The sequence below is a fragment of the Ursus arctos genome, unplaced genomic scaffold, assembly GCF_023065955.2.
Source record: "Ursus arctos isolate Adak ecotype North America unplaced genomic scaffold, UrsArc2.0 scaffold_24, whole genome shotgun sequence".
Taxonomy (NCBI): Eukaryota; Metazoa; Chordata; class Mammalia; order Carnivora; family Ursidae; genus Ursus; species Ursus arctos.
In genome coordinates, this window is record NW_026622919.1 from 20,843,278 (window position 1) to 20,865,667 (window position 22,390).

The 22,390-nt window shown below is 53.7% G+C and overlaps 1 protein-coding gene across 1 annotated transcript; it reads left to right on the top strand.

The window, feature by feature from the left end:
• Window positions 1-466: 466 nt before the first annotated feature.
• Window positions 467-21,434, top strand: TNS4 (tensin 4). Its single transcript, XM_026512890.4, has 13 exons — window positions 467-602; window positions 3,111-3,642; window positions 9,736-10,159; window positions 11,224-11,645; window positions 13,728-13,814; window positions 14,141-14,266; window positions 15,658-15,750; window positions 15,856-15,933; window positions 16,935-17,003; window positions 17,850-18,018; window positions 18,940-19,008; window positions 19,255-19,281; window positions 19,807-21,434. Exons 2-13 carry the CDS (start codon window positions 3,204-3,206, stop codon window positions 19,946-19,948), a joined length of 2,145 nt encoding a protein of 714 aa, XP_026368675.2. The 5' UTR covers window positions 467-602; window positions 3,111-3,203; the 3' UTR covers window positions 19,949-21,434.
• The last annotated feature ends 956 nt before the right edge of the window (window positions 21,435-22,390 follow it).

Genomic DNA, 22,390 nt, shown 5'->3' on the forward strand with positions numbered 1-22,390 from the left:
GGAGGGGGCGGGTATGGGAAGGGTCTCCTGCCCACTGGCATGCTGCCTTCCTAGGCCAAGGCCTTCACTTTCTGCTAGTTCTGCCAGCCCGTGGTCCTTCTCCTGGCTGGCACACGGTGGGAGGAATGCCCACAGCACACCTTAGTCCTAACAAGACCCTGTCCCTAGGGCAGAGTTTGTCTCTAACAGCTCCACTGACCACATGGTACATGGACCCCTCTCCCCCCCACAACAAGAGGCAGTTAGGAGGGGTGAGGGGGCAGGCAAGCAAGAAGCTTGGAAAACACGCCCACGCATGCACACGTGCGCACACACACACACACACACACATGCACGCACAGCCCCAGCAACCGCCAGGCCCATGCCCGTGCCCGTGCCAGCCCCACCTGAGCTCATCACGACGCAGGAGGGGTGGGGCCTGCAGGCTATCAGCCACGTGTAGCGCCTGGAGGGGAAGAGGGAGGGAGGGAGGGAGGGCCACCTGCTCTTAAGGCAGGTCTGGAGGTGAACTGCACCTCCCCTTACGTCTCACCTGGACTTTGAGCAGTCTTGGTCCGAGGAGCCAGGAGTGAACACAGCCGTCAGCCTGCCCTGGACACCAGGTATGTGCCTTTATTCTCTAAGGAGAGAGGGAGATTCAGCACCTTCACCAGCCTGACTCATTTAACGCTTTGTCCTCAGCTTCTCCACCTGTCCTGGGGGCTGGAAGTAAAAGCAGAGGGAAATGGGAGGAGGCTGCAGATGAGAGAGGTGGTCCCAGGATCACAGACCCCGGAGTTCAGCACTTTAAGAGAATGAAATCTGTACCCCTCCGTGTACAGATAAGAGAACCAAGGTCCGGAGGAGGGGCAGGGGGAGTGGGGAAGAGGCTTGCCAGAGGTCGCAGAGACTTTGGAAGGGAATGGACGAGGACCCAGGCCTCCTGCCTCCCAGTGCAGAGCACAAAGCCTGGCCCTGAGCGCCCCCCTGTGCTGGGCACTCCAGAGGCTGCCAGGAAGCCAGGGGTGGGGGCCATGGCCAAATTCTGCTTCACTGGATCTGGGTGGAGGGGATGAAACAATCAGAAGCCTCTGGTCAAGGACGGGGTTGTGGGGGTAGCTATTGAGGCAGACTGCTTTTGAGGAAGCTCAGGCTTCACCTTCTGTTATCTTCTCCCTTTGCTGACCTGGGCTCATGACAGGAGGGAGAAATTAAGTCAGCGAAGTGGAAATGGGGATTTGCCAAGGTTTCGGGATCCCCCTGCCTCCGGAGCCCTTGGGAACAAAGAAAGATATTTGAGTCCAAATCTGAAGGGGGAAGGTATGGGAGGGACCTATGAATAGGGCAGAGCTGGTCCGAGCCCTCCCATGTTTACGGGCAAGTACACGCGCATACACAGACACACACCCAGAGTCTGGAGCCCCAGGGACCCTCCCCTCCACCTTAGAGAGGGAAAGAAAGAGCTAGAGAAGTGGGCTGGTGAGTTGGTCCAGGAGTAAAGGAGTGAGACCTAGCCCCGGCCCTGGGGGGTATGCTGGGGATTCAGGGAGTATTCAAAGTGAGAAGAGTTTGAACAAGAGCTTGAGGGGCTGCCTGCCTTTTGCTCAATCCCAGGCCCGTCCCACTGGGTTCCAGAATCCCAGAAGGGGCAGGCGTGAAAAGGGTCTTAAATCTATGAAGCAGTGACATAGGGTTAAGAGTTTGGGACTGTGGAGCCAGGAACGCCCAGGTTCAAAGTCCCTGCGTTCAAAATGCAGTTCTGCCAGTGGCTTCTGCAGGGTCTGTGACCTTAGGCAAATCCCTGAACCTCTCCAGCCCCCCCAGTAAGAGTACCCTCCTCAAAGAACCACCGAGAAAATGAAAGGAGTAAACTTTAAGCTCTGTTATTATAATAGTCCCATCATACAGATGGGACAACTGAGGCCCATGGAGGAAAGGGTAGCACGAGAGCAGTTTCCAATCAGTAAGCAGGCATCCTAGGTTCTGGTCCTGAGTGATAACCCAGGCCCCCAATGTGCTCTGCAAAGTCAGTAACCCCAGCCTCCTCTGTGGGGCCCAGCCAAAAACCCTGCAGGATGCACTGAGATCCTGCCCCAAGAAACTTGGGCCACTTGGAGCATGTGAGGAAAGAGCCGCAGCTCCGTGTCCCCAGCTGCCCCGAGGAAGGAGCTTGGAGGCCTATTCCCTTCCACTGCCATTTATAGACTCTCTTCCCCGTGCCTGGGATGCACCGCCCCTCCAGGCCCCAGCCAAGGAGAGGTCTGGCAACAGAGCCTACAGGAGCCATGGGGGACCAGGGAGCCTGACTTTGCTCATTAACTTACTGTGCGACCTCAAGCAAATCATACGCCCTCCCTGGACCTCAATGATCCCTCTGCATTTGTACTCCAAATAGTATAGGGAGTTAGGAATCCAAGGCCCTTCCTCCAGGAAGTCCTCCCTGACCTCTGCACCAGTGCCTACAGAGTCTCCTCTGTTTTTCCTCTCCATGGTAACGCTGTTTATAATTGCTCACCTGCTTACTTGTCTGTTTCACTAACTGGCCCACACGCAGTAGCAGCTAAATGCAGGGTTCCTGACATCGGGCAGCCCGAGGTCCAATCCTGCTCTGACACTTGTATGACACAGTATGATGCTTGGGCAAGTTACTGACCTCTCTGTCCCTCCATTCACACATCATAAAATAGAAAATAACAGTATCTACCTCATAGGGTTGTTAGGAGGAGTTTAAAAGACTATGTGTAATATATATGCATAGTATTGACTCAATAAATATTAACTGGTATTTATTTAATAAAGAAGTCTGTGACATAGCAGAGATTCAGTAAACTCTATTGAAGTGATTTTTGACAATCCCCTGCATAATGCTTATTGTGTGCCATGCACCGTTCTAAGCATGTTACAAATCTTAACACATTTTATAGTTAAGGAAAACTGAGGCTCAGAGAAGTTAATTAACTTGTCCAACATTGTACAGCTAGTAAGTCATAGAGCCAGGATGCAAACCCAGGCAGTCTGGCTCTAGTATCCATGCTTTTCATGAATGAATAAATATGCCTTTGCTTGGGGGGAGGAGTGGGAGGGGCTTCAACTACCAAAGTTACTCAGTTCCCAAACCTGGCCTTTTTCAGGTCCTGGGAGCTCCTGGTCAGCAAGCGACATCTCTGGGGTGTAAGTGAGGCTGGTTTGAGGCTAGAGGTAAACCAACGTTCACTGACCCCACCATGTCGCAAGTGATGTCCGGCCCCTTGCTGGCAGGAGGCCATGCAGTCGGCTTGACTCCCTGCGAAGAACCCAGGAGGGCCCTGCACCCAGCACCCAGCCCCAGCCTGCCACCCCAGTGTCCTTACTACACCACAGAAGGCTGGGGAGCCCAAGCCCTGATGGCCCCCACACCCTACAAGGGGCCCCCCATTAGGCTCCAGCAGGGCCCACAGGCTGGAGCCAAAGCCAGCTGCCTCCTGCAGTCCCCCAGTGAGCAGACCTCAGGGACCCTGGAGGACCTCGACTCCTACATTGACTTCTCACTGGAGAGCCTCAACCAGATGATTCTGGAACTGGACCCCACCTTCCAGCTGCTCCCCCCAAGAGCTGGTAGCCCCTGGGCGGAGCCCACCCAGAGCACTACCTCAAGGAAAAAGAAAGATGAGCCTGAAGCCTTGGGTAAGGACCTGGGGCCCAGTGCCAGGAGGGGGTGCTTGGGGACCAGACCTCATGAGGAAGAAGGACTTTTCTATCAAATCCGAGGAGCAGGGGACAATGTCCTGTTGGGAGGTGCTGTGCAGCCCTAAACAAGTTACTTAATCTCTCTGTTTTCTTTCCTATATAAAAGAAATATATACAAGTTTCCCTCACTATCCAATTCTATTTTGTTACTGAGTTCGGAAGTGATGGATACCTGTTTTATGTGATTTTTCAGAGCCTTTAAATAAGTTAATATAGATATAAAAATTTCATACAATGCCATGCATGTAAATAAGAGCTCCAGAAATGCGGAGTCCCTGAACCTCACTGTTCTGTAGTATATCTCTTACTAACCTGGGTCCCCTGAAACTTTTATAGGATTGCTATCTGGGCCCCTGTCCCTGTTTAGGGGAGTCTGTCTCCGGGGAGGCCCAAGCTGGAAGTAGTGGGGTTGAAAAGACACAGAATTCAGTCTATTTAGGGCGGGACCCTGCTGTGTGTAAGCAGTGGTGTGCTGATAAATGTTTAGCAACTAGCTCCATGATGGGGTGGCAGAAAGCCCTGATTGGAAACGTCTGCCAAATTTCACAGTATAGATTCTCCCACCATGGCCAATCTCCACCTACCAACACGATGTCACTGAATGTAGCACTGGAAATACCTATAGATGGCCATTACAGTCTATGTATATTTCCACCATACCAATACAATAGATAAAAATAACCTAAGACTAGAGATAATAGTGGGGCACCTGGCTGGCAAGCGACTCGTGACCTCAGGATCATGAGTTTGAGCCCCATGCTGGGTTTAAGAGATTACTTAAATAAATAAAACTTTTTTTTAAGGATTTTATTTATTTATTTATTTATTTATTTATTTATTTATTTATTTAAGAGAGGGTGTGCAGCATACAAGCAGGGGAAGGGGCAGAGGGAGAGAATCTCAAGCAGATTCCATCCTGAGAGTGGCTCAGTCTCACGACCCTGAGATCATGACCTGAGTGGAAGCAAGAGTTGGACATTCAACCAACTGAGCCAGCCAGGCGCCCCTAAACAAATAAAACTTAAAAAAAAAAAAAAAAGAGTCTGGATAATAGCAAAATCCAGTTAAATAATTGGGATATGATGAATTGAATTTATTACTTCTGTTTTTATTGTAGGTTATTTCATTGTAGGTTTATGTAATTTAATTTTTAAATAATGTCCGAGTTTAGAAATCAGCTGGACAAAAATCCTAAAAATTTAACAATCAGCTCTTGCAAGCTGGTACAAGCCAAGTTCAATATATCACTGCATCCAAGGGAATCTAGAAATCGCTACATCTGGTGTCAATTTCCCAGACAAAAGGTTTCAAGTATTTGCTGAGGATGAGGGTCAAGGAGGAGCCTCCCCCTTACACAGGCTGGAAGACCGAGGTCTCCAGGGGTTTAAAGGATCAGCAACGGGTTAAGGGGTACAATTGAGATTAGAAATAGGGTCCATGAGAATTTCTACTCATTGAGCACTTATAATACCCAGGCTCTGTGCTGAGCACCTTACAGGAGAACATTTAATCCTCCCAATCTAGCCCCATGAACTATCCTATGACCATTTTACAGATGAAAAAACTGAGGCTGAGGGACTTCAGTAAGGGCCAGTCTAGCCTAATCACTGGAGGTGGGCAAACCTTACACCAGCTAGTGACTTCACTCCTTTGTCTCGTATTCTTCATCTGTAATATAGAGATGAGTTCTTATCTCAAAGGGGTTGCAGGGTTTAAGAGAAATAACACTTGGGTGTTTATCAGAAATCCTGACATGTTGTTAGTCATTATAAATGGTAGCTGTTTTAATTAAACACTGCGGTTGCATTTAGGACCCGCCCCAGGGTAGGCTATGGGTCTGGGGTGGAAGTGAGCCCAGCACCCAGGTCCTTTGGCGTCCCAGTTCCCAGTCTGCAACCTACCTTCTGCCCCTCCCATCGAGCATTGCCTGCCAGGGCTGTTAAAAGAACCACCTCTACCCCCCCAAGATCTTCCTGCCTCTTGAGGCCAGTCACAGGCATGTCTCTGCAGGAGGGTGGCTTGGGTCTAATTACCGTTGGCAGGAGCAAGCCCAGGGCTTTAATGTTCATGCCCCAAGGCATGGGTTCCACACACTCAAGGCCCGCTGGGGCAAGACCAGTCTCTGTGGAGCGTCCACATGTATGGGGTGGGGATGTTGACAACATCCCCTTCCTGTAAGGGGCAGTGGTCAGTAGTCTGTGTTCTCAAATGCCCTGGACACAACCTGCCACCGTGGGTATGTGTCCATCTGACTCTGGGTAGCAGAGGGGTTCGGGGGACAAGCAGGCAGCCAACAGTGGTCAGAGAGTTCTGATGAAGCCCCCTCATTCTGCCCTAGCGTCTTCTGATGGAATAAGACAATCCTCTCCTCTAACCATTGCGTGACTGGTGGTGATGAGAATTCACTACCTCCTGAGACAGCCGGCATCGTCAGCTCCCTGTTAGAAACTCCTTCCCTGCGGTCACTCTGATCGCGAATAGTGTGTCACTGTGATGGGTGGCACCTGTCCCGTGCATCTCAACCTCCCAAAACCCTCCCTCCCCTCAGACCACCACTACCGGTGACAGAGAGCTTGCCGGCCCGTGGCTACGTAGCTAGTTCTGGGCACTGTGGTGAGTTTTCACGGGACCAAATGTATCCAAACGTGTGGGACGCCCTCCCTTTGCCTCTCATCCTTCCTTCTCTTGGGGTGTCAAAGGGAAGATGTTCTGTTGTTGTGGTGCTAGCAGACGTTCACTGTTTCTCTTTGTCCTCACTTGGCAAAATTAAAAGTGAAGCATCGGCTATCCCGTGTTTCTCCCTCCCCTAAATATATGTAGATAGATTTCGTAGTGCACGATCTCGACATCTACCCTGCGAAGGAAACGTGGTAGCCTCATTTTACAGATGAGAAAGCGAGGCTCAGGGAGAAGTAATGACCCAGGGTCACACCGCCAGTGGCTTGTAGGTCAGGCCTCAAAGCCTGGGCTTCCGGCCTCCAAAGTCTGCGTTCTTGCCTTTCTCTCTCTCTTCTCTGGAGCTAGTTTCCTGCCCTCCGGAGCTTCGAAGAACAAATCTGTTTGGAGGCAGCCTACAGGCTCCTCTTCGGGGCTCCACCTCCCACATTGCTCCCAAACCTCCCCCAGCTTCCCTGTCCCTGCCTCTTGCTTACCTTCCTTCAGACTTACCCTGGGGGGCTCCCATCCCACAGGGAGCATGGCTATTCCAAGCAAGCACCATATCCATCTCCGCCACCCCCCCCCATCTTTGGAACAGGCACCCACATTTCATTTTCCAGTCATTTCTGCCAGGCAAGGCTATTTGCCAACCCCAAGTGAAGGGTGTTTAATAACTGTATCTCTGCCCCCCGCCCACGTGCCCCCTTCCACCAGCCCGGCCTGGTGCTGGCGCCTGCATCCACCCAGCACTGCTCAGACTTGCCCCAAGGGTCTGTAAACAGTGGCTGCACCCAGGTGAGGGTGTGGGGGGCCTCCACCTTCCCTAGCCACATGCACCTCAGGGCAGGTGACTCACAGCTCCAGGACTCCTTCCTTCCTCCCTTCCCACTCTGCTCTGCTTGCTCAGTGCCCTGAGCAAGGCCTTTGGTCGGCTGTTTGGATGACCCAGCGAGCGGAAGCCCGGAGCTTCACCGAGACACCCTCCCCCAAAGCAGCCAAGCACCTTTTCACAAAGCAAGGCCTTGGGAAAGGGTCCTGAGGAGTCCCTCGTCCTGGAAGAGGCCCTCCAAACACGGCACAGGAGCGGGAGTCAGATTCCTCCCCTCCCTGGCTGTGTGGCATTGGATATCTCACTTAACCTTTCCGAGCCTTGATTTCTCATCTCTTATACGGAATTCGTAATATTTTCTACTTCAATAGAGTTGTTGTGAGGGTTAAATGAGCTAATATAGGGAACATGTTTGCAACAGTGCTGGCACACAGCACTCAGTAAATGCCAGCCTTTATTAAAAATTCTGCAATAAAGGCCAACTCCATTGCCACATTTCTCGGAGCCTCAGTTTCCTCCTCTGTAAAAGCAATGCCCGCTGGCATTGGGCATAAGAGCCAAGAGGATTATGGGTATAAACACTATAAAGTCCTATAAAAATAGAAGTGCTGGCCAAACTTCCAAAAGAATCCACCCCATTCCAAGACCTCTACTCTTTCAGAACCCACAACACGTTGTGCCAAATAGTCTTCTCTTGCTTTCAGCAGTGGGACTCCCACCTTAGCTGGACAGTGTCAGCCATCTGGGCAATACTGACCTCAAAAAGCAGGCGGGCAGGCAGAAGCTCTCCGAAGCTCACCATGGGCCAGGCTCCAGGCACCATTCATCAGTGTCTTTTATCCTTACCACAACCTCGGGAGGTTGGTTTTAGATCCCCACTTTGCAGATAAGGAAACTGAGGCTCATAGTGGTTAGGAAAGTTAGCTGAGGCCTCTTGGCGGGAAAGTGGCAAAACCAGGACTCACACCCAGGTTTGTCTGACAGCAAAGCCAGGCTTGTTCCTACACCCCTTGGAACAGCAGGCCCAGGTCAGCCTGCCAGCAGCCCCCCATCTGATGTAATCCTCCACCCCCACCCCAGCCCAAGCAGGCTCAGACAGAGGCAGTAACCCCGAGCAGACTCTGAGGTCCTACCCGGGAGCGGGCTGGGGCAGGCAGGGATTCCATAGAGTGGGCGGGAGTTGGTGCATATGCCAAAGCCCAAGGGGGTGGGAGGCTGGCAGACAGGAGCTGAAAGTGCAGTTTCCCGCTGACTTTGCCCCAGTTTCCATCCTGGGAAGCCGGAGGCAGGACTCAACAGGCCTCCAGGAGGGAGCAGCTAGGTAGCCCCCACCTTCCACCACCTTTGCTGGAACAGCACCAAGGACAGTTCCCCTCCCCCAGATCAGGAGGAGGGGTATCCATACTCACCATGGGGAAAACCACAGGGTACCCCACTCCAGGGAGGCGCGAGTTCTCAGAACAAGAGGTGCCCCCACTGGGGAACAGAAAGAGCATTGGAGTGAGTCACCACCCTGGGGCGTGTTTAATAACCAACAACTGTGTACCAGCTAAAAGCATGGCCTGGGAGGTCCACAGCTTGATAACGTAGCAAACCCTGGCCTCTGGGAGCTCCTACTCTGAAACAGAGTTCTCAAACTCTAAAGTGCGCTCAGATTCCAGGGAGTCTTGCTAAAATGCAGATTCTGCTTCCGCAGGCCTGCGGTGGAAACTGAGATTCTGCACATCTGACCAGCCCCCAGGTGACATGCCGCTGCTAGGCGGGGGGCCACAGTGCTGTGGCTTGGTGCCCATTGGAATCAGCTGGAGAACTAAAACAGCCTGAGGTCTGGGTCCGCACCGGAGAGTCTGATCTATTTGGCAGAAGGTGTAGCCTGGGCATTAGGACTTTTAAAAGCTCGTCGGGTGATTCTAGTGTGCACCCAAGCATGAGAACCCCTGCTTTGAGTGTAGGCACAGATGTAGAAACAGCCTTCACCTGCCCTGAGCAATGAAGGCATCAGAAAATGTGACTGGCACCCTCTTTAGGCGGTCATTTCAACCTGGGGAAGGGGACATTCATACAGGCCTCTTGGCGGGAAAGTGGCAAAACTTCTCTTAAAGTATTTACCATGTGCCAGGAGCAGTGTTATGCCGCCTACATTCATCTCATTTCATCCTTACTGTAACACCAAGAGACTGGCTATAGTCACCCCTTTCCACAGGTGTGGAACCTGAGGCTCGAGTTGGTGAAGTCGTTTGGCCAAGTGCTCTGACAGTAAGTGGCAGAGCCAGATCTGAATCCCAGGTCTGTCAGACTCCAAGGCCATGTTCATTACACCGCATCTCCCCACCAAAGGAAGAAATCACAAGGAGGGGGACTTTGGAACTGTGCTTAGAAGGTGGAGCTGGGTACTAATCGTAATCCAGCAAACTTCTCTCTGAGCCTTGATTTCCTCATCCTTCTAAAGGAGGGGAGACCAGACGGTCTTGAGGACTCTTCCAGCATTCCTATTCTGTGAGTCCAGCCTCCTGGATTTCACCAGTGCTCTGCTCTCTCCCCAGACATAAAGTACATCGAGGTGACCTCCACCAGATCAAGGTGTCACGATGGCCCCCAGTGCTGCTCCAGTCCATCTGTCACCCCGCCCTTTGGCTCCCCGCGCAGTGGTGGCCTCCTACTTTCCAGAGACATCCCCCGAGAAACTCGAAGCAGCAGCGAGAGCCTCATCTTCTCTGGGAGCCAAGGCAGGGGCCACCAGCGCCCCCCACCCTCCTCTGGGGCTCCCTCTTCTCATCCCCCACCCTCTCCCAGCATCTCTATCCCCTGCATGGGGAACAAGGCCTCGGGCCCCCATGGCTTGGGCTCCCCACTGGCGGCTTCTCCAGGCTTGGAGAAGGGGCTGGGGGGCCTGGCCCCACAGCGGGGCAGCAGGGTCTCTGTGTTGTCAGCCAGCCCAGCATCCGATGTCAGCTACGTGTTCGGAAGGTAGGTCGCTCCTACTCTAGCTTCTGATATTGCCTCTGCAACACACACACACACCCTAAAATCATAGACAGGCACCCTGTTTTATCTGAGCAAAATCAGGATACACACCAAAAACAAAACAGTGAATATTCTCTTTTATGCCTTCACAGCCATTTGGGTCTCAAGCTTTCCTCAAGCACTTAGAGTATAACTCAACATACAAAAATTTTGATTTATGCCTACCTCTTGGGAAAAGAACTGTTACGTTCATGAGACTCACCTGTATCCTTTCTAGCACTCAAACGACACATCTCAAAGAAGGGATTTTTTTTAAACCTCAAAACACAGGGATGTAAATAAATTTGGAGGCCTAGGATAAACCATTTAGGAAAGAAAAGCCTCCTTCCTCTGTTGCTAGCAAAACCTAGCAAGAGGGAGGCAACCTGCCTGTCCCCTCCTCCACCCCCAGCCCAGTTTGCTGGCCTCACAGCAGAGCTGCACACACACACCCATCCTGCCCAGGAGGACCAAACCACAGGACCTCTGCCCCCCACACCGACTCCAAAGCCGATGTGCCAAGGCAGTCCTTGGCAAGGAGGCTGGGATTCCACAGCCATGGCCATTGGCATGGGCCTCTGAGCTCAGAGAGAAGTCTGGCTGGATGCAGAGCTGGACTCCTCCTCTTCCTCCAGCTGGGAAGTTCCCTCTGCATCCGCCGTGGACATGGTCCAGCCTGTGCGCAGGGCTCTTGGGAATATTGGGTACTTGTGTGACAGCTCAGTCAGACCTGCCCCACTGGGAAGGCAGAGGGGCTCCAGTCCAGCATAAGCCCACAGGACCTGCAGGGGATCAGCTCATTAGCTGCTTTAAATGACAAAGACTTTGTAGTGCAGGGACATTTCTTCAGCATCCCTTGGGGATCAGGTGGGCATGCACTTTGCTTTGGGCTGTGGGGGATGGAGTATGCAATACTCTATTTAACCAGAGCTATGGGCACCCAGATCAGTAGATTCCAGAGCCTGGCTCTGGCTCCTGCGAATCCACTGACACCCTAACACCTTGCCTCTCTGGTGCGCTCCCTGCAGCAGCCAGTCCCTCCTCCACTCCAGCGTCTCCAGTCATCAGTCATCTTCTAGATCCTTGGAAAGCCCAGCCAGCTCTTCCTCTAGCCTCCACAGCCTTGGCCAAGTGTCGCTGTGTACAAGAGCCAGTGACTTCCAGGTCCCCAGCAACCCCACCCCAAACGTGGGCCAGCCCAGAACAACTCACTCCCCGCCACTGGCCAAGGAGCATGCCAGCAGCTGCCCGCCATCCATCACCAACTCCATGGTGGACATACCCATCGTGCTGATCAACGGCTGCCCAGAACCAGGGTCTCCCCCATCCCAGCAGATCCCAGGACACCAGGACTCTGTCCGACCCGGGGCCACTTCTAGCAACTCTTGTCCAGCCACCAGGAGCCACAGCCAAACCCTGCCAGATGCCCCTCTCATCACGTCCTCGGAGGGTATGTTGTAAACCAATTCTTGAACCGTTGTGAGGTTTGGCTTGGGGAAATAGACAAAGCATCAGTGGGTTTCTGCAATAGCAGGTCAACACGCTGAATACCTACTGTGTGCCAAGCACTTTGCCAAAGAGTAGAGACAAGAGAGTGGACACAGTTTAGAAAGAGAGACAAAAACCAAGGATCACTATAGAGTAGAATAAACACAGGAGTAAAGAGATGTCCTAAGTCTTAAAGGACCACAAAGGAAGGGGCGATCCTTTTAGTGTAAAAAACTGGGAAAGCTCCTTGGAGGAAGTGATATGTGAGCTGGATCTGGAAGAGTGGATCAAATGTCTGGAGCCAGAGCAGGAGAGGAGGGGCATTCCCAGCAGAGGAACAGCAAGTCCGCGGTCAGGAAGGTGTAGAAGTACATGCGTGTTTAAGAAATGACTGGAGTGTTGGGTGTGGGATGAAGTAATTGAGTAATCTGGGGCGAGATTGGGAAAGGTCTTGAACACCAAGCTAAAGAATGGATTTTACCCGTTAGGCCGCGGGGGGTGGTGGGGGGAACTAGCAGGGAGTCTAGAACAGGAAAGTGATGGGGTCAGAGGTACGCGTTCAATAGATCACTCCGGCGGCTGGCTGCGTGGCAGATGAATTGCAGGGCCCGGCCTGGGCAGGGAGAGCAGTTTTGTTTTGATTTTCATCATGAAGTGGTCCAGACGAGCTGTAACGGGGGCCTGCACCAGGGCGGGGCAGGGCGGAGGAGAGAGGACAGAGCCAGGAGACCCTCGGGATATGAAAACAGCAGGCTTGATGACTAACCCAAGAGAGGGAGAAGGAGAGTCAGTCCTACCTCTGACGTCCGTGGATGACGAGCACACACAGAGCCGACGGAGACAATGCATTCCAATTCAGACAGCTAAAAACCACAAAGCAGCAAACACCCTCCTTCCCGTACTCTGTGACTTCAGGCATCCAAAAAGAACAAAACCAGCCACAACCCAAAGCAGTAAACACAGAGGCTCAGGCTTAGCACCCACAGGGTTCGCCTCTCCAGAGCAGAACCCCTGCAGAGCCCCAGGGACACTGTCCCTGCTCCCCCCTCACTCAGCCACAAGCATCAGGGTGACTCCTGGGGGGCGTGATGTCCACTCTGGCCCACACTGCCATTCAGGAAGCCATGTCAATGTAAGCAAGAGAAAAATGGCATGACAGGCGTGTCGTTGAGTCTGCTCTGATCGTTTTCCCAGGGCAAATCATTTGCAGATTTTAGTACATTTTTTTTTTATAATGAGCTACTCTCAACTGGCCACAACACACCTTTTCAAAATGCCAAAATTGAAAACCACTGTTCTCTGCCTTAGGGACCCAGGGAAATGGCCATTTTGTCATCACAAAGAACACATTTACTGAGTCCGGTGATATTCCCATCCTGGTTTGGTGATGCCCCAGGATGTCACTAATTATACCCTGGGGTCTAAACAAATTCTGCAAACTATTCTCAAAACAAAATCCATGCTAATTACCTAGGCTATTGGAACGTCAAAAAAACCCTCGGAGACTGTTTAGTACACTCAGTCCCCTCTGGGCTCCAGGAGCAAGACAGTTGTCCCAAATCAGAGTCAGGAATCCTGTCCCCTGACTTCCACACAGGCTCACCTACCCAGATCCACTGCCTTCCTTTCCTCAAACTTTTCTTTCATTTTCTTTTCCAAACTGAATGTGCCCCCCAAGACACTTGTAGGATTCTTAAGGGGGAAGAGAGGGTAAAACCAAACATGCAATGCATCTTACATTCCCTTATTTATCCCTTCTTTCAGTCCACACCAGACAACACAAGATTTGAGAAACTGTTTCTCATTAAACTGAGATTTTATCTGTTTGTGATTCATTACCAAGGATACAAGGGGAGACTCCTAGGTCCTAGATGCGCCAAGCCCTGAATTCTTCTGTTAAATTTTGCCTCTTGTAGGCCGTCGGAGATACAGTGGGGTTGGGGTGGGGTAGGGTGGGTTGAATGGGACTACCAGGCAGAGGCAGGGGAAGGGTCTCTCAGCTCCCCTCTGTCCAGCCTAAAGGGTCCCCCCTCTCTGTCTCCAGGTCCCACCAGGGACATGCAGCCCACCATGAAGTTTGTGATGGACACATCTAAATACTGGTTTAAGCCAAGCATCTCCCGGGAACAAGGTAAAAGGAAGCACTGTTTCAAGGGATGAGTGACCCAGGAGTCAAGCCTGGGTCTTGCACCTTGCATCAGGCAGATGGGGCCCTGGGTCATGGCAGGGGAAGGAATAGCAAATGGTAGATCCAGGGGAGGGGGGTGTCGTGCGAACCTCATGTCCTGAGGAAATAGGGACTGCAGCAGGAAGAGTGGACATTAGACAATAGGAAGGACTTCCTGGGAACACAAGGTGATTCTGTAATGTCTGCTCTATGAAGATTATATGGGGCTGAGGGACAGGGGTGTTCAGGTGGAGGGGGGGTAACTGTCTCTGACCCAAGGATTTTTCCAGCAATCGAGCTGCTGAGGAAGGAGGAGCCAGGGGCTTTCGTCGTGAGGGACAGTTCCTCCTACCGAGGCTCCTTTGGCCTTGCCTTGAAGGTGCAGGAGGCCCCTACGCCTGCCCCAAACCGATCAGGTACGCCCCAGTCTCTGTCCTCACTCATGGCCTCACAGAGGCTGTGGTAGGTTCTAGTCCCAGCTCCACCGCTGCCTTGCCGCAGGCCCTCGAGTACTCCTGGGAGGGGGGTCAACCTCAGCGCTCTCCCAGCTGCCTTCCTGCACCAAGGCTCCGCAAGGAGCTCCTTCCACAGCAAGCCTGAGCTGACTCTGCCTCCTGGAGTCCCCAGATCCCCTCCTCTGCTCTCATGGGGGGAAGAGGAGGAAGTTCCCAGCCCCTCTCCAGGATGCTCTCCTCTGGGCACCCCCCTCTGTCCAGACCAGCTTTATTGTGAAGGAACCGAATGTAGTACTAATGTGTGTGCCCTAGCTTATCACGTGTATGTGTCAGTTTATCACACGTGTGATAGCTTATCGCATGCTTTCCGGTGGTCTCGCACACGCAACACACATCTCTGGGCACCCAGCCTGCACTGGGATACCTCGCTGGGGAGATAGATGGAAACAGATCATTATAGTACAAGGTATAAGTTCCAGCCCTTCCCCAAACCCCAGAAGTATAGCTCTCATATAACAAATGGATGAGGTTGGGGCGCCTGGGTGGCTCAGTTGTTAAGCGTCTGCCTTCGGCCCAGGGCATGATCCCAGGGTCCTGGGATCGAGCCCCGCATCGGGCTCCCTGCTCCACTGGGAGCCTGCTTCTTCCTCTCCCACTCCCCCTGCTTGTGTTCCCTCTCTCGCTGGCTGTCTCTCTCTCTCTCTGTCGAATAAATAAATAAAATCTTTAAAAAAAAATGGATGAGGTAAATGGTGCTGCAAGAGTTAGTTAATGACCCCCTCCAAAGCAAAGATGGAAACCCCAACTTCATGCTGTCTACACTATGCCACTCTGTCCCAATAAGAAAGTGACCTCTGGGGCAGTGTTGGTTATCAAGGAAGGCTTGCCAATGAGCACAGAGAGGAGGAAGCCATGGACTGGCGGAGAGGAGGCAGAGGGGCACTGTTCGCCCTCCAGGGCCAGCCTAGCTCCAGCAGGGACCATCTGGTAGAGAATAACAGTACCTGGGAAGGAGTGGGTAGAGGGGGAGAGATATCAGGCTGAAGGATTAAGATTTGATCTCAGTAGTCGGTAGGACCATCCCTGGTGCTCTTGAGACCAAGAGAAAGATCTCCTGAGAGGAGAATTACTGGACGCAGAAGCCTTGGAGCAAACATGTTGGCACCTCCTTTGTGGGAGGCCTTGAAGATAGGGTTCCACCCAGCAGTCCCACACCAAAGCAGGGGGATGAACCAGTTAACCTCTGGATGGCCCGGGAGGAGGCAGGTCAGGGAATGAGTTGGTCAGCGCTCGACTAACACCGGGCTCTGGAACTCCCATCCACATGCACTCTTTCTCCCGTCTTTGTCCAGGTGACGACAACAGTGACCTCATCCGCCACTTCCTCATCGAGTCTTCCGCCAAGGGGGTGCATCTCAAAGGAGCAGACGAGGAGCCCTACTTTGGTGAGCCTCTCCCGCCTGCAGGCTGCTAGGTGGGCCCCACACTCCTGGGCTGGGAGACTGGTCTGGGGGAAGCCTTCTCACGCAGGGCTGCCTGTTTCCTTGCAGGGAGCCTCTCTGCCTTTGTGTGCCAGCATTCCATCATGGCGTTGGCGTTGCCCTGCAAACTCACCATCCCACAGAAAGGTGGGTCTGGGCCCCCAAGAGGCAACACCAGGGCACTGGGCATGACTGTTCTTACTAGAAAGACTCCTAGTAGTCACGTCTCACCTTATTTATGGATTAGTATCACAGTTGAACGTCCTTCGCCTAGCATCCATCAGCATTTCCACTTCCTGGCTTGAGAATTTGAGAATGTCGACCTCTCTGAGCCTCTGTTTCCTCCTCTATGAAATGGGGACAGCCATCATCATACTTAGCTTCAGGACTGGCTGGGGGTTAAATGAGCCGGTCTAGGCAAGGCTCTTATCACAGAGTACGTGTTTGATAAATGGGAGCCTTCTTTGAGAGGATGAAAGGAGAATAAATCAGCCGGTTTGGAGAGGGTTGGTTTTTTTCTTCCAGGTCCACCCTTTATTGGGCACTCCCTTGTTCACTCCCCCCTCACAACTGTGTCAAATAGGTGTTATCCCCATTTCACAGATGGGAAAAGGAGGGCTCAAGGAGCTGAGTAACTTGCCCAAAGGCACACAGGTCAGACCGCGAACTGAGGTCAGGAAGTCCCATCCAGAGCCCCCAGCCCAGCCGCACCGCCAGCCGGAGTAGATGATCTCCGGGTGTACAGGAGGAGCAGCAAAGGGGTTCTGGGAGAGGAGTCAGGGCAGGGGGAGCCCCCAGTGTGGTGATGGGGAAAGCCTGCTTACTTTCTGCAAAGAAAGGCCTGGGTTTGGGATGGGCTCTGAAAGGAGGGTGGGAGGCTTCTGAGGACCAGGTGACTGCAGCAGTCCAGGGGCTGGAGGAGTGAGGAGGGAAAGGAGGGATCAAAAGCCTTGCAAGTGAGGCATCTGGGTAGCCCCAAGTGGCCCCGTTTGTCTAATTACGGTAATCACACCAGGTTTCTCAACGGCTTGCTTCCTGAAGGTGGGGGCGGAGGTGGGAGATGTTCAAAGGGATTAGTGTTTTTATGAGAAGAGTCCGTTCACTCCACCCCCGCCCCCTCTGGGGCCTGTTACTTTGCTTTTGCTCAGAATTGGGAGGCGGAGACTCCTCAGACCCCACTACAGACAGCCGGGCCTCCTGCCTGAAGAAATCTGCAGGTGAGTGACATGGGGGAGGCTCCTGGCTTGGCTGTGCCCCCCCGGAGGGCACCTCCCAGCCCCCCACACACACATGTGCACACACAGGTCCACACATGTTCCCGTTACAGCTTTGTTTCTTCACCCTTAACAAGGTGTCCCATGGTCTTCCCCGTCCCTATAAAGCTGGAGGTGAGAGTCTGCAAGCTTGGGGGTGGGGGGCACGGGGGTGGCAGGAAAGAAGGAGGTTGGTGAGGCTTACACCCCGTCCTGCACACACATGGGCACACGTGGATGTGCCGGGGCCTCTCTGGTTCTGAGGGACCTGCCCTAGAGGTGATCTCTGGGTCTGGGATCCTCTGTGAAGTGTTGGGTCCAAGTCTTGGGGGTTTCTACCAGGGAAAGGTTGCTTTTCTTCATGGCCAGGGGCCAGGCACAGATCAGCGCTTGTCCGAGTGCCCCCTCCCCATTCTTGTCTTCTCCACCTTCTCTTGACAATGAACCAGGCCCCGGGGTGGGTGGAGGTGGAAGCACTGCCAGCCATGTTTCTGGACAGAAGGAAGATTTGCCTGGACATCCCTACACAGAGAGCAGCAGCCCCTCCCTTACTCCACCCGAGAGGGCCCGAGGCCAGGGCAATGCAAAGCAACAGATGCCCCCAACGTCCTCTGGGGTTGGCCTCGAACTGCAGTCACTCACACACTCCTGCCTGCCTGGCTGGTGGCTCAGAGGAGCCCCACTGGATTCCTGAAGAAGGAAGAGCCCTGACGCCGGCTCAGGGCAGAGGGCGCCAGGGCCTGGGGGACCCTACCTGCCCCTACATGGTGGATCCTGGCAAAGCCTAAGCACGGCATTTCCATCCCACAGGCTGCCACGCCCTGTACCTGACCTCCGTGAGTGTAGAAACCCTGAGTGGAGCCCTGGCCGTGCGGAAGGCCATCTCAACCACCTTTGAGAGGGACATCCTCCCCACACCCACGGTGGTTCACTTCAAAGTCACTGAGCAAGGGATCACCCTGACCGATGTCCAGAGGAAGTAAGGAACTTCCCTTGCCCTGGGGCGGCTGGGCGGGGCAGGGGGATCTGGAGGGGATGCCTGAGATGACCGTGGATCAGTGATGAAGGTAGGATTCAGGATCCTGGACCCAACGTGGTCAGTGACTTGCTGAGTGACTCCAGGCAAGTTCTCTGCCTTCTCTGGGCCTCATGCCAATGACCATCTACCAAAGTCCCCCTTCCCTGTGACCAGTGGAGATCGAATTAGCCAATATTCACCGGGCACTGGTTAAATCTGCATCCATTGATGGAACACCTGCAGAAGGCCAGACTCTGGCTGTCCACTTCAACACAGTGGATGAAATCACTCCTGCCCGGGCTCAGGGCTTCACAGTCTAGCAGGAGCCTGGTCCTGGGCTGGAGGAATAAGAGATGAGCAAGACATCATTCCTATCCTCAAGCAGTTAAGTGACACAGTGGGCAGGGGGCGGAGAGAGTGTAGGAAACATGAATATGCAGGACACAAGGCAGATTCACTCCAGGAAAAGAGAGTTCAGGGCGCCTGGCTGGCTCAGTAAGTTAAGCGTCTGCCTTCGGCTCAGGTCATGCTCTCGGGGTCCTGGGATTGAGCCCTGCGCCAGGCTCCCTGCTCAGTGGGGAGTTTGCTCTCCCTCTCCCTCTGCCCCTCCACTCAAGTGCTCTCTCTCTCACTCTCTCTCTCAAGTGAATAAATAAAATCTTAAAAAAAAAAAAAAAAAGGAAAGAAAAGAAAAGAGAGAAGTGCAAACATGTGCCCCAGGGCCCAGCAGTGGGAAAAGTCATGGCAGGCTATACGGGGTCTAATTGGGAGGCTTCTTGGAGAGCAGGGCATCTGACTTTGGGAGAGCTGGAGGAGATGGAAGTAAGACATGGCACTGAGACAGGCTCTCCCCAGCTCTCCTTCTCTCCCTGCCTCTTCCAGGGTGTTTTTCCGGCGCCATTACCCCCTCACCACCCTCCGCTTCTGTGGCATGGACCCCGAGCAACGGAAGTAAGTTCAAGGCTGGGCCAAACTCACAAAGCCATCCAGGGCCTAGCTGCCCATTGAGGTTCCTTGCTGACTCTGGGACTGGGGTCACAGACAAAGCCTCGAGAGGCCAGGAGCAACAGGAGGAGGGAGGGTGGGACCCAGTGCGGTGTGGTCGCCGCTGGCCGTTGTCCCCAGCTGCTGAGCCAGAGTCCTGTGGAATGCAGAGAAACCTCAGTACTCATTCCTGTCCATCTTCCTTTCCCACAGGTGGCAAAAGTACTGCAAGCCCTCCTGGTAAGGCCTTCCTGTGCCCTGTCAACCACCCTAAAATATCTCCCTGGGCCAGAACCTGGGACCCCACAAGAGGAGAAACTTGGGGAAGGAGGGAGGCCCTGTCCTGACCTTAAGAGAGCCCATGGTTTTGATGGGGGTAGCACGGGCCCTGGTCCTCAGAGAGCCTCCAGTCTGAAGGGGGAGACGTGAGCCTGGGAGCCTTTGGTCTTATGTAGGAGGCACAAGCTTTAACCTCTGGGAGCCTTAATCTATGGGGATGCCCCAGTCTGATGGTCAAGACACATCCTTGGCCTCAGGAAGCTTCCACTCTGATTAGGAATACACAGGTCCTGTCCTCAGGGAGCCCCCATTCAAAAGGAGGGAAACCTCAGTCTTGAGCTCAAGGATCTCCCAGTCTGACAGAGGAGGCCCATCCTACACTCCGAGAGCTGGGGAAAGGGCAGGGCAGAGCACCATACTAGCTGAGATCACCCCTCCCAGCCTCTCTGGGCCCCACCACCTCACTCAGGCTGTGTCCTCTACCAGGATCTTCGGGTTTGTGGCCAAGAGCCAAACAGAGTCACAGGAGAATGTGTGCCACCTGTTTGCAGAGTACGACACAGTCCAGCCAGCCTCCCAGGTCATCAGCCTGGTGGGCGCCCTGCTGCAGGACACAGAAAGAATGTAGAGGGAGGGAGCTTCCTTTTCCCCTCCCGGACATCGCAAAAGGGCTGGAACCCATGAGCGGGGGGCTTGTGGCCATACTAATGAGCCAATCTATTGGACTGGAGGAGAACGGTACCACGTTGAAACCCTGGAAACCCTATGACCGTCAGCAGTGACCTTCATCCAGACCCAGCTGGGTCTCAGTTTCCTCAACCATGGAAAAGAGGCCAATAGACAGGACTGGCTATTCTTCTCAGACCTTGGCATCTTAACACGCTCCCTGTGATTCTGAAGCACACCCACATCTGAGGAGGCCGCATGGAAACAACCTCTGAAGCCCGCTGACTCCGTCAGCTTGGACACTACCAACACAGTAGCCTGAGTTAGAGACCTGCGACCGTCTGTCATGGAGAAGAGCAGGTGCTGGGTCAGGACCCATGGCCCCTAGCCCAAGGCTGACCTGGGAGAGACAATATGCAAGGATCGACCAAAGGAGGGACGGTCGGACTCTCTTTCCCTCCATATCTGTTCCTTTCCCCACTTCCATAATGGCTTCTTGGGCAGCTGTCCCCAGGACTAAGCAGGATCTGCCTGCCCTGGATTCTTTAGGCCAATGTGGCCACGGTTGTCAGGGCAGCTTAGCAAGGGGGAACTTGTCCCCATGGGCAGAGACCACCCAGCTGCCCTCACGTTCCTGATGTCTAGTCCCCACCACTGCAAATGAGTATCAGCCCCATCTTTTCTCTCAATTTTTTGGTAAGCAAGTGTCCTCCAGCAGGCGTCACAACTGCCCTAAGGTTGCTTATGTAACCCACAGGAGGGAGGTGGGGGCAGGGAAACCCCCTGCTCTCCAGAGCAGACACAAGGGCCAGCTTTCTCTGGTTCAGCCTCAGCGCGGGTGCTGCTGAGTGCCCCCTGTTCCCCAAAACACACACATAGACACACGCAGACGGTCCCCGCAGTAGGGCATCTACTGGCCTTACAGCCACACGGGGGCAGCAGAGAGTCATGAATGCAGACAGGCAGCCAACTCAAGAGGTTTAGAGAAGCTGGGCGGTCTTTCCCCCAACCGCACCTCCATCAAGACTCCCAGGAAGCCAGAATCGTTTGTCTACCAGGCCTAGGGTCCTAAGAAAACCACACCGTGAGGATGGAAGAGGAGGCTCAGAGAAGAAACCCACTTTTGCTCTACAAGGAGCAAGTGCCTGCCCCCTCCCAGCCGTGGGCCCTGCCACCACTTCATTATCATTATCTTCGGCCAAAGTCGGGACTGATGGATTATGATTTCAACCCAGGAAACCAAACTGGACTGAGACTGCCCTGGGCTGGCAGGACTGGCTGAGAGCAGCCCACCCAGCCTGTGCCGAGGCACTGCCCCATCCCTGGAGAGCAGAGAACACTAGATAAGTTCTCAAGGTCATATTCAGGAGTCTGGCAGAGAGCCCCTCCTGTTACCCATGAATGCCTATGTAGTTCCCATGGAAAATAAAGTGTCTGTCTTGGCATAACCGTTAGTTCTAAGGCATTCAGGGCAGCCCCCTCAGAGGTGGAGACCTGAACAGAGAGGGGGACCTGAGCTGGCAGGTGGTGACTGCGTTGTAGGGAACACTCGCTCCTACACCCCTGGCCACAGCGGTATAGTCTGCGTTGGCTTCCCTTCACAAACCACCTCTTCAGCCATTCCGCGTCCCCCACATGGCCCACTCACGTGATTTTCTTCCTCGTGACATTCTGCCAGGAAGAGAGAGAGTTGAGATCTTGCCCAGGGCTGAAGGTGAGTCTGTGTGGCCCCCCTGACAGGTTCTGAGGTCTCACTCAGGCTCCCTGAGGGGCAAGGAGAGGCAGGTGCAACATGGGCAGGAGTCGGGAAGAGTCTCTGAACCCAGGAGCCCTGAGCTACCAGCTCAGCACTAGAGAAATAGACAATGGCTTCATCATCCCACCCCGAGCTTGGGGGGATTCTACCACTAGCTTCTGCCTGCCGGCAGTCCAAGCCTTGCCAAGTGGTATAGGAGGGGCCTCAGGAAATCCACTCTCCTAAGGGGCCTTAGAAGGGGAGCTGTTTCTTCTGTTTAGACCGAGTTCTGTGACCCAGGGGCAGGAGCTGCCCTGGAGGGGCTGCAAACAGACCCACCCAATGGCCTTGAATGGCTGTTGAGGAGCCCCGCCTCTCCTCCCACTACCAAACTTCAATTCCAGCCTCCCGCCCCAGCCCCCGTCCACCTGGCCGTGGACCAAGTCCATGGAAGGTAATATCTCTGCTGTATTTACCACAGCTCATCTTTCCTGCAGGAAGATTCAACAAAGAACCTGACTTAGACTTTTACCGATGAGCAGAGCAGCCAGCCCAGCAAGGGTAGGAGGGGTGGTGAGCAGAGGCGAGGAAGGACAGCCACCAAGCCAGGAGCCAGGAGGGGAGGAGTCTTCATACCCCAAGAGTTTTCTGTTCAGGAGGTCCCAGGTC